At 41.7% G+C, this 15469-nt stretch overlaps 1 protein-coding gene across 5 annotated transcripts in view; it reads left to right on the top strand.

Annotated features, from left to right (window-relative positions):
• FSTL5 (follistatin like 5) overlaps positions 1–15469 on the top strand; it is a 563532-nt gene that overhangs the window by 309102 nt on the left and 238961 nt on the right. For all 5 annotated transcript variants that reach the window (XM_053256999.1, XM_053256997.1, XM_053256998.1 and 2 more), the window contains one exon: positions 12664–12860. In XM_053256999.1, coding sequence (XP_053112974.1) covers positions 12664–12860 — 197 coding nt within the window. The remainder of the gene's footprint in view (positions 1–12663; positions 12861–15469) is intronic.

The following is a 15469-nucleotide window of genomic DNA, read 5'->3' as shown; positions in this document are numbered from 1 at the left end:
GGGCTATGAAGCAAAATGTGCGGTCATGATTTTTCAAGTGTTTGGATTCTTTGGTGTCTAATAACTTTTCCTCAGCATGAGTCCCTATGAGGATTCATTATACACTTTCATTTCTTCTGTGCATTTTGGCTGTCATTGGACAGTGCCAACTGTCAACTGCCATGGGACAACTACAACCCCCCCCACACACACACACATACACACACACACACACCTGCAAGGCAATGGGGTACTCAGTTCATTTTTTAGGGATATTCAAGTGTTTAGATTCTTTGGTGCCTTCTTTACACACCTTAATTTCTTTTGTTCATTTCAACCCTACTGCTTTGCAGGTGGGGGTGGGAAATTAGTGGCATCCCATGTGCCAGCTTCCCCTGCCCCAGCCCGCAAGCCACTGGGTACTCAGTGTATATTTTAGGAATTGGTGAGGTGTTTAGACTCTTTGTTGTGTAGTGAATCCTCATAGGGATCCATTATGAAGAAAGGTTATTAGACACCTACTTGTCTAAACATTTGAAAAAATTCTTAGAACATAAACTGAGTAGTACCGCACTGCCTTGAATCCCTCATAGGGATTCATTGTGGAAAAGTTATTATGCACCAAAGAATCCAAACACTTGAAAAATAATGACCACACATTTTGCTCCATAATTCTACTTCTACAAGGGCCAGTGCTTAGCTTTTGTTTTTAAATTAAACCTGAGAATCCAGAGAAATTAATAGGAGGAATCTGAATCTTGAATTGATTCTAATCAAATATGGCACAATTTGATTTGGACTCGAATCTAGCTAATGGACCACAGGGGTGATTTTTTTCTGTCTCTAAATCACCCGATTTGGAGCTAGATTTGTGTACAAATTTATTTGTACCCAAATTGATTTGCACATCCCTGTCAGTTATGAAACATTTCAGTCTCCCTGAATATGCTCTCTCTGACTTTAAGATCACTACGTTTCAACAAGCAATTGCCATACATAGAACATTCTCAATGGGCAGGGTGTTGGATTCAAAATGGCCGCTAGTTCATTGTTAAGGAACATTACAAACTGCAAATGCCTAAACTTTACAGGAAGCTGGCTTTCTTCCAGGATGACTCAAAAGAAAGCTTTCTGATAAGCACTTTTCTTTTCACTTTTTCAGTAATCCTATGTTTTTGTTTGTTTTCTTTGAAATGGAATAATATTTCCTGTCTTCACAGGAAATGCATGCTTCCTCTTGAATTAATTAAATGCTAATATTTACTGCATGTTATGCTCTGTGAAATAAACTAGTATGTTAAGATACATACAGCTTCTGTGTTTCCTGAACTCTGACTTGGAGTAGTACAGGAGGACCTCAGTATTTGCTGGGGTTTTGTTCCTTGCAATTACCGTGGATAAGGAAAGAGTGAATAGCAAGTTATTTAGTCTATGCAATCGTGGGGGTTTGGATCCTGGAGGCTTGGAAACCACAGTGAAAATGGGTGAAAACAGACCAAATCGGGGGGCAAGAGGTAAAGTGCCCTAATGTGCTCCATGGGCCTCCAGCACTCCAGCAATGCCCCCACCCAAATGCTAAAATATGGGTGTGTGGGGGGGTGTGTGTGTGCGCGCGCGCGCAAAAAAAATCACACACCCCCTTTTTTTTAACAAAATGAGCCACAAAGTGACAAGACTTGGATGCATGAGTCTTAACCCTTTGCCTGCTGGTTTTTGGTTGCAAATACCAATGTCGGGTACCTGACTGTGGATACACAAAACTGCAGATGCCAGATCTGCAAATGCTGAGGTTTTCCTGTAGTATATTTAAGCACATATAGGCATACAGTGGAGAACTGTAATGCCAAAGAGTTCAGTGGCCTCTGACTAAAGGATGATGATTAGTATCAAAGAGTAGGTTACATGTTTTTCAGGTCCATAACAAAATTCAAGTGTCTCGTGGACTCATAAGCAGGTTTCTGAGCATCCAGTACTACTATTCAGATATTAATGGTCTCTCGTGATAGTTGATATGTAATAGATATGGACTGTTTCCACATGACTCACCATAATGGAATTACTTCAATCAACTGATCTTTCCTGTACTCCAATAAGGGACCCATCATCCAGGATGTCCATTGTTATTGATATTGTTTTGATTGTTTTAAATGTTGTTTTTAGAAATGAGTTCAAGGGGTGTTTTGAAGATCCTGAGCCTAATGTTTCTACCATAGAAAAAGCCAAAGTTTGTTCAATCGACCAAGGTTGCTCCATAGACCATGCTATAGAGAGTTTTTTAGATTCTTATACACTTGGCATCCACTCCTCTCCATCTCCCAGGCAAAGCAGTGTATAACTCTCCTCATTCAGAAGTGGCCTCCTCAGTGTATATTGATACATGTTCTAATGCTGGCCTACATTCCAGGACCTCTTTTTCAAAAGATGTGGCAACAGAGCCAAACTTGAATGTGAAAACTTTGGCTTTATTATCGGAAACTTTAATCCATCTACTTCAGAAGTCCTCTACTAGTTTGACGGAATTAGAGGATATACTTGAACGGGTTACCATTCTGCAGAACAGCTTTTGTAATAACTGCCCCCCCCCCCCGGTATTCGGGAAGCCAGCACTCAAACCATGCAGATGGACTTGGCGGATCTTAACCCCTCCAACCCTTCTTCAAATGACTTTGTTTTAAGCTTAGATCAAGAGGGGGGACTTCAATTATTCCCTTGTCAATGCGAGCTCACCATCCCGCTTAAGCAGTATAATCAGCATCACTGGGGCATTATCTCTGCTATTAAAAAGTCTCTAGCTCAGCTATTGGCTTTTGAGGAGGAAACAGTGGATCTAAAGGCTTTTAAGAAGCGGTCCTCAGGAGACCCATATGTTCTGAGACTGCTGTTAGTTTTTGAACATAAACTAGTCCCTGCTTGACTGGTCAGAATGAGGTGCCTTTTGAGCAGGTGGAGTATTTATCCTAAGAGGGTCTTCTCTAGTTACTCGGCTGAATCTCCGGCGGATAGATATCTGCGATGGATTAAGAGGGGCATGAGTCTCTGGAGGGCTAAGTCTATGAAATCTCCCCCATGCGGTGGCCATTGCCCTTATTCTTCCATCAAAGATGGGTCTCTTGGTGAGGAGGTGGGAAGTTTCGTGCAGCACCAGATACCCTGGACTGATTCTTCCTGGGTCACTCGGTCGCTGGCTGAGTGTTTGCAGGCGAGTGTGATGCTCTCTTCTACAGGGCGGAAGGACGTACCTGACCATGGAGAAAATTCTTCTCGATTTAGCTTAGATTCCAGCTTGTTGTGCGGAGGAGGGGCTGCGGTCTGCCAACCCCCTGGGGACTCAGGGCAGTCTCTTGTGATGGCAGAGGACCCCCTGTGGATCACACAATCCAACGTTGAGTGTGCCTACGTGTGTTCAGTGGTCTCGGATGATGCTGGGATGCACACTTGGTCTCCTGCCTCTTCTTGCTTCCCGGGAATCTCTTGTGCTAGAGGTCAGGTTGCTGCTTCATCGGGATTGTGTATGGAGGTGACAGGGAGTAGGTGTATGACGGGGTGTCATCAACAAAGGTGATTAAACCAGGAGTAGTGGAAGACCTCCCTACTAGTGCACACTGTCTTCGGTCTCAGTCAAAGCGATACCCCCCCGAACCCTAGGTCAGGTGTGGGTAAGCAACCCCCCTCTATTAACCGGCTGAACGGAGGGGCCTTGGTTGTTGAGCAGAATATAGTTGCTCTTACCAGTCTGGTGCTTATGGAGAATAACCAAATCCAATCTAACAATCTCCGGGGGGGGGGGGGTGTTGACAGACCCCCACTTTACCTCAGCAGCCAGTCTCCTTGTTAACAACGATTCAAGGCTGGTTTCTTGTGCAGAGGATGTACCTGCCTTCAGCCATTGACAGCAACAGGATTTTCGAGAACTACTTTGATGCACGTGGAAAGTGGCTGGCTGGCTTTCTAAGTCAGATGACAGCGCTGTGGTCCAATTCATCTCCAGTTTGGACATCCTCCTCTTACAGGAGACCTGGACAATGGGGGATATTATTCTGGAAGGTTTTCGGGTAGTTTGTAATCCTTCTTTATCATCCGTGTGTCCTCCTCATTTTTCTTTTGGCAATTGTGTGGGCAGCCAATCTGGCCGCCCAAGGCTCCCTCCCCGTTCATGTGCGGGGAGAGCGGGCTTAGCCTGGAAGGAACTGGGTCTCACTGATCGTGAGACCTGGTCCTTCATGTGAAAACCCAGCAACTTGAGATGTTCATAATGCTGGGGAAAGTTGAAGGAAAGAGAAGAAGAGGATGACCAGCAGCAAGGTGGATGGACTCGATTACAACAATGAATGCATCACTGAGAAACCTTGAAGGTTGACTTGAAGACAGATAATCCTGGAGAGAATCTATCTATGTGGTTGCTAAGAGTCGACACTGACTTGACAGCACTTAATCAATCAATCGATAGTTACTTAATAATTACAAATAATAATAAACTTTATTTGTTAGCCGCCCCATAGTCCACTTCTACTTACAACAAATGGCAGGGACATTCTGCCATATAGAGCACTCTCCTGCACATTAAAACAAACAAACAAGCAGGTCATAGTGCATTTTATAGGATTAGTAAAAGTCTTGAACATTCCAAATGCAACCCACATAAAGTTAAGAGTGCATATTCACAATGAGATTTGTGGTGCACTTCAATCTCATTTCCCCCCAATGAGAAGATTTAAGCAAGTGAAACAGGGAAGTGTAGCTCTCGCCTCTGTCATGAGGTGGCAGAGGCTTTTCACACCAGGCTTTTAGTTCAGATCTCCTCCAGAATGGAGGGTGTACATTCACATATTGACCAAATTTACCCCAAAGTTCACGCAAGCTATCAGGGAGCACGTCACACAACATTCAGGTTTTTTTGTCATGCATTTGCCTCATTTATATATAGGGTAAAATTCCAGGGTTTTTTTGGGGGGGGGGTTGGGGTGGTAACGTTGAACTTGCAGTAAAGCCTCTTCGAAATCCCGCATGAAACCCTGCTGTCTGGGAAATCTTTAGGTGGGCTCAGGGAAGCCATTCCTCCTCAGTCCCTTCATCTGCAATACAGGGACAACCTTTCTTTGCAGGGTTATTATAAGGAATGCCAGCTGATACATATGAAGTACACTGAACACTTGGAAGCCCTGCACAAATGCTAAATATTATGCCTACCTTGCAGTTTGTAGATTGCAGTCATTGAGTGCTTTCCTACAGAGGACTTTTTCTGCTTCCTTCCATGGTTTTCTGAATTGAACACCATATAGAAATGCAGCTTTCGGATGTAGTAGTTCTCATAGCTTTCATCTTGCACTCATGTGTACTATTTTCCATCTGTAGGGTGTTTTTTGGACTATGAGATTTGCACCGGTTAAAGTGTTGCAAAGTGTGATGGTATGAAGTAGCAGCTTGAAACGGCAAGTACAACATTTCTTGATCCTTTTTTCATTGGCTCATGACAGGGTTTTGGCCATTCATATTATCCACCACTGCAGCAGTTGTTCCAGGCAAGGAGTGTCCAAATTCCACCTGAATCACATTCACTGCCCCCCTTCTTCTCCATTTCAGGCCAATAGGATTGCAGAGGAAGTGGGGAACCACTGAAGTGACAAAACTATTTTTTTAAAAAAATATATCTCAGTGCCTTTGTGCCAAACCACCAGCAGAGGTGCAGCTCCATCTGCTCTGCTTTGCACTAGCAAGAGCATTGGGAACACGTGGGCATGATGACAGATGGACCAATGGTCAGACTCTGTATAAGGCCAATTCCTGTTGGAGAAAACATGTTTTCCTGAGGAAACATTAGCAAGTCCAAAAAATAAGTCTGATGAAAAACAAAAAACAATGACGGGAAAACCACTGCTCCAAAATGAGAATTTAGTTGCAGTGTTGCACACTTGCACAAGTGATCCAGTAAAACAAACAAACCAGCAAACCCCAGGCTACAGGAGTTTGCCAAAAGAGCCAGCCAACCCACAGTGCACAAAAAAGGAGGAAACATTAACATGTCCAAAAAATAATGATGAAAAACAGAAGCAAATGCAATCGAAATCAAAAGCCAAAAGCAGATGAGAATTGGGATGCACCTTTGCACATGAATCCGAGTAGAATATTTTTTTTTATTCCTTTCATGAATGGGACAGAAACATTATTTCATGAACTGGACAGAAAGGGGCTGTACAAATCAACAAATCGTTGCACCGTGATTTGAACTGTCCACACCACACCACACTGCAACATATAAATGATGGGGCAAACCTCCTACAATGGAAAAGTACAGCTACTTTCCTGCAATGCATATACAACTTTATAGGGCTACAATGCATAAATAAAATATGAAACATTGGAAATATGAATGGCACCCTGCTGACAGCGCAGCAACCGCGATGTCAACACATGGGCAATACGGAGGGGCACTTAGCGTACATGTTGCAGAACTGTTGCATCATGTAATCTGGAAAACACCCAGTAGGTTTACCATTGTCAGCTGGTTGTCTGCACCTCCCTCTTCCCCATCCACTACCCCCACCTCTTCACAATTCTTGTCATGAACATTCACAGAAAGAGGGATTTGTTTTATTTATGTATCACTTATATTTTTATACCACTCTTCATCCTAAGACCCCAAGGTGGTTAACAAGATAAAAACAATAATAAAATTACAATAAAGAGAACCAGAATATAAAACACAGTATATCCTAAAAGGATAGATGGGGCCCCTCAGTGGCTAAAGACCTGGGTAAAAAGGGGGCAGTCTTTAATTTCTTCTGAAAGGCTGGGAGAGAGGAAGCCGCGTGGATCTCAAACTCAAGTGAGCAAAAGCATTTCTGACCACCTCCACTTGATTTTTTAGGATCAGTGCTGGATTCAGGTTCCCCTCAAAGGGAGTGCAACCCCATCTATAACAGGCTGAAACCCATACCCTGATCGGACTTTCTACTAACCTTCTTGTCAGGATTAAGCTTCAGCTTGTTAGCCCCCACCCAGCCCATCACGGCTTCCAAACCATGGCTGAGAAGCTCCTCCATCTCCCTGGGCTCAGACAACATAATGTGATAGAGATGGGTGTCATCTACATATTGCCAACACCATAGCCCAAATCTCTGTGTGATCTTTCCCAGCAGTTTCATGAAGATGTTAAACAATATGGGTGTCAGGATGGCTGGGTTGTGGGCAGCGATACCTGAGAATGTAATTCCAGGAGCAAGGACTGGGAATACCAGGAGCAGGGTGCTGGGGAGGCAGATCCCATAACCGGATGTTAACCTGAGACTTCTTTTAAACAAAAAACAAAAAACATCACAGTATGTCATCATACACTTCCAGCTGATCGAACTTCCTCATCATTCCTTCCTTTTGCTAAGCTTTTCCTGACTCCTGTAAACATAGAACTTGGAATGTGACAGAGGTGTTGTTTAACAACATGCTGGTTACAGGTATCTCATCTTCAAAAGAGAAGCAAACATTTGATGTGGTTTTAAATGTCTTCTGCTTCTCTGGATATTGTTGCTGTTTGTTAATCTGGAAATAAGGGAACAAGTGGGATGCAGAAAGAAAAGAATACGACATAACATGGGTCAAGGTACTATGCATCTCTGTGAGAAATAGACACAAATGAAATTATCTTAATTAGGATTTCTATCCAGTTTTTAAAAATGGAATATGAAATTGTCTATGTCAGAATGGCAAAGGATCTTGCCTGATTGTTTTTCTTATACGAAACAATTACCGTTACCATTGTAAATTATGGCCGTAATGACAGACTTCCAGGCAAGTTGTTCAAATATTGACAGGATCTGTATAGGTTACTGACTTAGATGAAAAAACATGTTGGCCAGCCTCTTTGCTAATGTGACCAGAATTGTAATTCCAAAGCACAGTGATGTGTAGAATGAACAGTTACGCACTGAAGGAAATTGCTGCTATTAACATGCCAAACAACTCTATCAAAAGAATATGCTTAAATGCTGCTATCTTGTCTGATGTATTTCTTAATATATGGACTCTAGAATGATATCATTTGTTGTTTACCTTACATGTCACTGGGATTAGAGAAGCAACCAATTTGATTAACATTTCATATTCCATGAGGTATTGAATTTAAAATAGCTTTTCCTTCACTGTATAATAGAGTGACCGAAAAGTCCACCTAACTGTATCAAAACATGAGCATGTTTTCATGCCAACAGGGTCCAATAAGACCGTGGAATCAGACTGTGTTTTTAGGAGCTGTCATATATAACAGAACCATTGAGAAATTACATATCTAAATCTACTGTATATCTATATATAAAGAAAAAGTGATGACTGTTTTCCTCTTATTGGTTATTTGGGGTGTGTGTGTGTGTGTGTGTGTGTGTGTGTGTGTGTGTACGTGCACATGTGTATGTACATGCAGACATGTGTATTTTAGCAAGTTCGTGTTATTGGTACTGGCTTAGGGGACACCAGACGTTCAGTTACTGCTATTTTTTTTTAAAGCTTAAATAAAATGTGAGGAAACAAAATATGTTTTTATTTGCTTACAACATGGCATGAGTAAATATGGATTTACATATTCGAGCGTCCACATTTATCAGTTATGTGACAGGGATTAATCATTCATGCAGAAGGCGCATCCAAATATGAAAGAGGTTTCAAATAAAATTAAAAATGGTACTAAAAAACTGGAACCACGGAACAGGGAGCTGAAGATGCTTCTTACTTGGGGTGCCATTTGGTTTATGTCCAGCCGATTACTAGCTTCATATAAGGAATGAATGAAGGTTTGCACAATATCACTGCAGTGTAGTATAATGGGTTTACCCACTGAATTTCTGTCTGCTACAACCCTTAAAATATGCCTCCATTTCAAATATGTTAACCCTACCAAGTTTCCCCCCCTAGTTTTTAATGAGGCTAGAAGACATGATATTTTCAAAGTACTACAACAAAAGAGAGCCTGAAATATGCATCTGTGCCTTACAAGCATAGGTGTCATTCAGCAGGCAGAGTGTCTCTTACAGCACTGAATCTCCATCTGTTGGATTTCTGCTTGCCGTTAAGTATTTATAAGTCTTGCAGGGGTGGGGGATAGTATCATTGCCTTTCTTATGTTGTTCTCCTTTGGGGACATGATTATTTCACAGCACTGCCATTTTCTAACACAACCTTCTTTATTTGAGTTCTGATATCAGGTATGTGAATTATCATGGCCCTTGCCCTCACACAAAGAGGATTCTGTAATTTGCGGTCAGGAACAGGAAATCCTGCTAGAAAACCATTCAGACAGTTTACCTTGGGGGGAGAATATTCTAAAGGATATGGTCTTACTCTCTTTAATAAAAGAGCAAGGGGAAGGGTATGAAAGAGAATGGGGGTTGCAGTGTAAGGGGGGTTGGGACACCATATTTTCATGATCCCTGCTGCCTATTAAGATCATTTGGGGAGATCTGTTTATAGTAGTCCCTGGCTAATCTGGTGGTTATTCAGGGAGGCGCTTCACATGACAAGTGTGAAGTGCCCAATGGGGTTCTGTGGGGAGAGCAGGCTCCACCCACACAGCTGCCGGCTCCGTCACGGAGCCAGCAGGTGCTGCGGGGAGTGGGCGCCCTGCGGCTCCCAGAAGTCCCAGGGTGCCCCGTGGCCCCCAGAACTCCCAGGGTGCCCCGTGGCCCCCAGAACTCCCAGGGTGCCCCATGGCCCCCAGAAGTCCCAGGGTGTCCCACACAAGTGCATGGGGCATCCTGGATTGACCCCCAAGCCCGGGAGGCTGATTGCATCCTCCAGGTTGGGGGCCTACTCATGTGTCGCCATGTGCCGCGGTGACACATGAGCAATGAAATGAGGTTAACGGAGCACTTGCTCCGTTAACCTCATATAAGGGGAGGATGTTTTAAGCAGGCTAGCCGCCTTGGGAGCACCAGCCTTGCCTGTGAGCTGAATGGTTCCCACGATCCACGGAAAGCGGGCTAAGCTCCCTTAGCCCACTTTCAGTGGATCGTGGGAATAGCCTCAGGGGCAGGACTTTTTGATAGCATTCCTATCACAATAAGAGTTCTTTCATCTCTGGTAGCTTTTAAATAACTCTCATTCAGGACATACCTGTTTAACCAGGGTTTTAGTTAAACTTTAAACTATTTTAAATTGTTTGGATATTTTAACTGTTGGGTGTCTTAGAGTTTGTGCTGCTTTATTTTATACGAACTGCCTAGATATTTGTATGTTGGTGATACAAAAATGTACAAAATACTTTTCTCCTATAACTGGAGGTAAAGCATCCTGTGACATCTTAAGGCAAATAACACTAGACCAGCTACACTAAATGTTGGCGTGATAGAAGAGTATATGGCACAGCAGGATTTCTCGTGGCTGTCTCCTTGTATTGATGCACACTCTTGGCACTTTGCCATTTCTCAGTAGCTGGTAGGCAGGTTCACACTGTGCCCCTGTGTCTCCTCTTTTGGAGCCTCTGCCTGGAATTGATCCAGGATGTTTGGCTACTAATCATTCCTTGAGTGGAACTGAGCATGGACTTGCATTGTGAGTCTGGTCCAACAAATAATTTCACTTCTGTTTACAGAAAGCGGGTTTGGCCTGGCAGCTTCTTTATCAATATAATTTTTTTAAAAAATCCCTTCCCTTAATTCACTAATCATCATGATTCATTTAATTGAAAGAATACTGCTGTCTAGATACCAGAATTGATTTGACAAGCATTTCTGAAGATGAACTTGCTTAATTGCCATTTTTAAATAAATAATGGATGTAACTGATGACTTTTAATTATGATTTTTGTTCTTCCACATAACATAATTTATGTGAAAATAACTTGACATATAGCTAGTGAGAGTTTTCTGAATGTGTCTGCTGTTTATGTTTAGTGAGCCTTATTAGCTCAAGTAATTGACTCATTCTTCATACTTTAGAACTGAAATTATGTCAGGGATATATGAAAAGTGTCATCATTGGGAAGTGATTGTTCTGTGAGTAAAGCTTACATGCATGGTGATTAATCTGAAGTTAAGGTAATGTAGATGATTCAATTGAGTTTAACCTGTTTAACACTTTAGGCATTGGTACAGTCATTTATTTATTTAGAATATTTATATATTGCTTTTCAAAAAAGGGTTCACAAAGCAGTTCACATAGCAAAATGATTTAGAAGATGATTCCCTCACTCAAAGGTGCTCAGAATCTAAAAAGAACAGGAGAGATGCCAGCAAGTCATATCTAATGGGAGGGAACACTACTGTTGTAGAACAGCTTTCTATCCCACCACTGCCACCACATGTGGAGGAACAGCTAACCTTTTTTGCTGCCACCAAGTAGACCTTTTTTGTATGGCTGAGTCCACTGCAAAAGTCCTTCAAAAATTACCAAAACCTAAAACTCTAGTAGTGTGGAAAAGCTTTATAGGCATGGGGTGGGGACAAATCGACAAGCCTCTAATTTTTAAATGACTAGGAGGTTTGCTTAGGAGTGGGGATTTATAAATTAAAACATTTCTTTTACATCAAAAAATATAGACTCAAATCAGTTACTTACAGAGCAGGTCATGGAAAATAAAAATAAAATGGCAAAAATGCAATCAGCACCTGGCTCTATACTGGTCCCTACTCAGAGTCCTCTGTACTTTCTTCTCAGCTTCTGGCTTGCTGGGCAGTCTCTTGTCCTGGTTACAGCTTCTTTCTTTTCTTCCAGTGATTTCAGCTAGACGTCTTTCATAACTTCTCTTCTGAAGATGGACCCACCCCACTTCAGACAGATTCTTCTTCTTTCTGACTTCTCACTCTTGACTTCTCTGGACTGCTCTCTTGGACTCCTCTGGACTCACTCTCTGCTCTCTTTGACTCACTTTGACTTTCTTCTGCAACCTCCAGCTCTTACTCTCTCCAGCAGACTGACTCTAATCTCTCAAAATCTCAAATTCTCTCTCTCTCTCTATGTACATTTTTGCCCCAACAGTATCTCAGTTCAGCCAATCAGAACAAACAAAATTTCCTCCATTAAAAAAAAAAAATCCATCCAAAAATCAACTGTTAGTCTTCAGTATTAGAAGTGTGAACTTTTGATCCTGCACCTTCTCTATAGGGATTTGCAAGCACAGAAACCCTATTTACCATAATGCAGAGGTTTTAGGAATATAATACAAATCATTTATCAGCATTTATTTACAAGAAGAGATTTGGGAATATTAATAGCAATACTGAGGATTATTTACAGAAACCCAAGAGGTCTAGGCCTCGTTCCTCCACACTACGCTGGGATGAATAGGGATAGTTGTTCTCCCCCTGCTAAATTATAAGAGAACCATTATTTTAAAAGGTGTCTCTTTGGAGAAGTATAGCTTCAGGTTGTATTGCTCTGTCTCCTATCATATTTATGTTATGGACCAGTTTCAAAGCTGTTCTAGGGGGGAAATACTGGCCTCTCTGGGCATCTGTAGAAGTTTTATCTCTGATTTGGGCACATCCCAAATCTGGGCGCTTCTACTGGGCACAGTTAAACTTTCAGTGAAATTCCCTAGCAACTATTTTGTCTTCTGCACTTGATTGGATTTGGGGCCATATTTGGGAATGGGTAATAAGAACTGAACTATGACATTTGTGCTAACAGAAACTTTCAATATGTTCTCCTTAGAAAACTATTGTGTTAATGCTAGTTATAATAAACATGGCATTAACTTGACAGGGGACAACTGCAAGTCCATTGACTACAACAAGATGAAAAATTTTCTTCTGGATCTACAAAACAGAAAATACATTCTACAAGCAAGAGAAAGAATTGTCGAAGATAAAATGGCTTTGAAGAAATTACTGGTGGATCAGATGTTTAAATATTATGATTCAGATAACAATGGCCTTGTGGACAGCAATGAACTAACACAGGTAAATGCTTTGATTTTTTTTGTCATTACTGCACATGCTTGACAATTTGTATTTGATTTAGTTGATATAAACTCTGTACACCGAACAGTAAGGGCTCTTTCCAGGCCCCTTTGTTCTGGAACAGGGTTGTACAACTTTGGCACTCCTGCAGATGTTGGATAACTCCCATCATACCCAACTATTGACCATTGTGACTGAGAATGATGGCAGTTGTAGTCCTAAGCAAGCTGCAGCCCTGTTCTGGGTAGCAGTTCTTGTGCAGCCCCGTTCAGGGTAGAACTTGATAGGAGTTTGGGAAGAGAAGCAGAAAGAATCAGGAATGCTGCACATTTAACACCAGAACTGTTAATCCCAGCCCCAGTCATTCTACTTTATGAGAATACTGCCTCTGTGAATTTATCCTAAACAGAATGCACTCTTTTCATTTCAAAGTTAAGAGCTGGCACCCAGAGTAATGTACCATTTGTGGAAGGACTGTACACTAGTTCAAAACTTACACTAGCTAGTAGCACTAAGTCTGGAGCTACCTTAAGCATATTGGTGGTTGCACAGCAGTTGTGCAACAGCAGCATACCTTATTTCTTTCAGTGGGAACTTTTGCATAAGAACACTCTAGCACAATAGCGCTTTTTGCACAATCCCAATTTTTAGTGCTACTAAGCTAACTTTTGTGCTATTGCAAATCTTGTTATGCAGAGGGTTTGTCACTCTGTATCTGTGATCACAGGTGCCCAAGCCTCCAAATCAAGGAAGCATTGTTTAATGTCCTATGAGTTGTTAATCTTTGCCAATATCGATTGCACTTATGCAGTGCAATTTGGTGCAGGCTTAAGTTTCTAGAACTATTAATTTTAACTAATTATGGAAGCAACAAATCTATATCTTCAGAACACAGGAGTGGAGCTAATAGGCAATTCAGAGAATGGATGCATGCGTGAGCGCACATATATACACACACACCCCATGCCATATCAGAAGCTAGCCCACGTTGAGCCCAATTTTTAGCCATGCCACATTTACAAAAGGTGCTTGTAATGTGGTTCATGATAAGTGGTGAAAGTGAATGTATTTTTAAACAACACAAAAATGGCACTGGGAAAGGAAAGGAGAGCCCAAGTTTCAGAGGAATTAGGCAAAGGGCTGATTTTTGGTGAATTTTTGAAGTTTGCACATCTTTAATGTTTTCCCCCATAGGGAATCATGGAGGTTTCAACAAAAGTAATAGCTTCATGTTGGGGGGAAAGGGGTGGCCCAGAGAGGACTTTGGTGGGTGGTAGTGCCCAGTGGGGGCAAGGAAGCTGCCAGAATTATTTCAAAGAAATTGGGGGAAAGGAATTATTTCAAAGGAATTGATTCTCTCAACAGGGTGAAAAAAAAAATTCTCAGGCCCAAAAAAAGCAATGCAGCAGATAAATCCATTCTCAGGCTGGCATAGCCAGCCATAGCAGGCTGGGCTTAGGCTGGCAGCCTGGCAACAAGACAAGGATGGCATCATGGAAACTAGAGTGGAGACATGCAATGCAAACTAGTTCTTTCTCTTTCACTTGAATGAGGCAGAAAGGCAGAATGGCAACTGAGTAACTAACTTGTTAAATGAATTGAACCAAACCCCCTCCTTGAACTCCCCCCCCCCCGTTGCCTTTTCTTCTACCTTCTCAAAGCAAGCAGCCCAGAGTGGAAGCTCAGGGTATTGTCTTCTCTTCATGTTGATAAGAATTTCTTAGTACACAATTGCATTACAATACAACACATTCTTAACTAAATCACTCATGCCCAAGGAAATGTCTGGCCTCAGGGAAGCTGTGCCTGCTTTTTGCATATCTTATCTTCTGCTAATCCTTTTGACACTACTCAGTGCCTCACGTAGGCTGGTTGCAAAAGGACAATTCCATGCAATGGTAAAACGGAGGTCCTATATTTTTCTGAAGAACAAAACATTTGGTTCTGAAACAGGGTCACTTCAATTTGGAAATAAAAATCTCCATTTTTTCATTCTTGATTTTGTTTTGATTACAAAACCTTTGAAATTGTCATATTCAGGTACAAAATGTTTTGTACCTGAATAATGTTGCAAGTCTCCCCCACTGAAAGCTGTGAATCTGTAGTGAGGCAAATTGACTTGCATGTTATCTATGCCATGAAAGCAATTACAATTTCTTACATAGTTGTAAATTTCTTGCATAGTTGTCAATTCAGTTCCAGTTATTGCAGATGTCAAAGTGACTGCTTAATGCAGAAAGGTGAATGTTTAGACTCCCCAGTGGTTTTATGGGGGGAAACAGGAGTTAAATGTGCTTTACTAAGTGATAAATGCAATTGTTTTCTTATATAGGCAATACACTTTGAAGATAAATAAAGCTTATTGAAACATATGCACACATGCGTGTGCACACATAGACACACAGTATGTTGCATGTGTAGTCTGTTTTAAGATCATTGTGTTTGAATAGTGACACATAATTCTACTGCAGGAACAAATATGACACTTTTTTTCTATACTGGACAAGGGTGGCTGGCAAATAAGGGCAGGTGGCATAGTGCCCCTCCTCCAAACAAAAGCAAATACAGGATCCAGCAGAATGTGGGACTTACAAGCAGCCAGAGAATTT

This window comes from Hemicordylus capensis, chromosome 5, assembly GCF_027244095.1.
Source record: "Hemicordylus capensis ecotype Gifberg chromosome 5, rHemCap1.1.pri, whole genome shotgun sequence".
NCBI lineage: Eukaryota > Metazoa > Chordata > Lepidosauria > Squamata > Cordylidae > Hemicordylus > Hemicordylus capensis.
The sequence above is the reverse complement of the archived record's forward strand: the minus strand, read 5'-3'. Positions and strand labels throughout refer to the sequence as shown.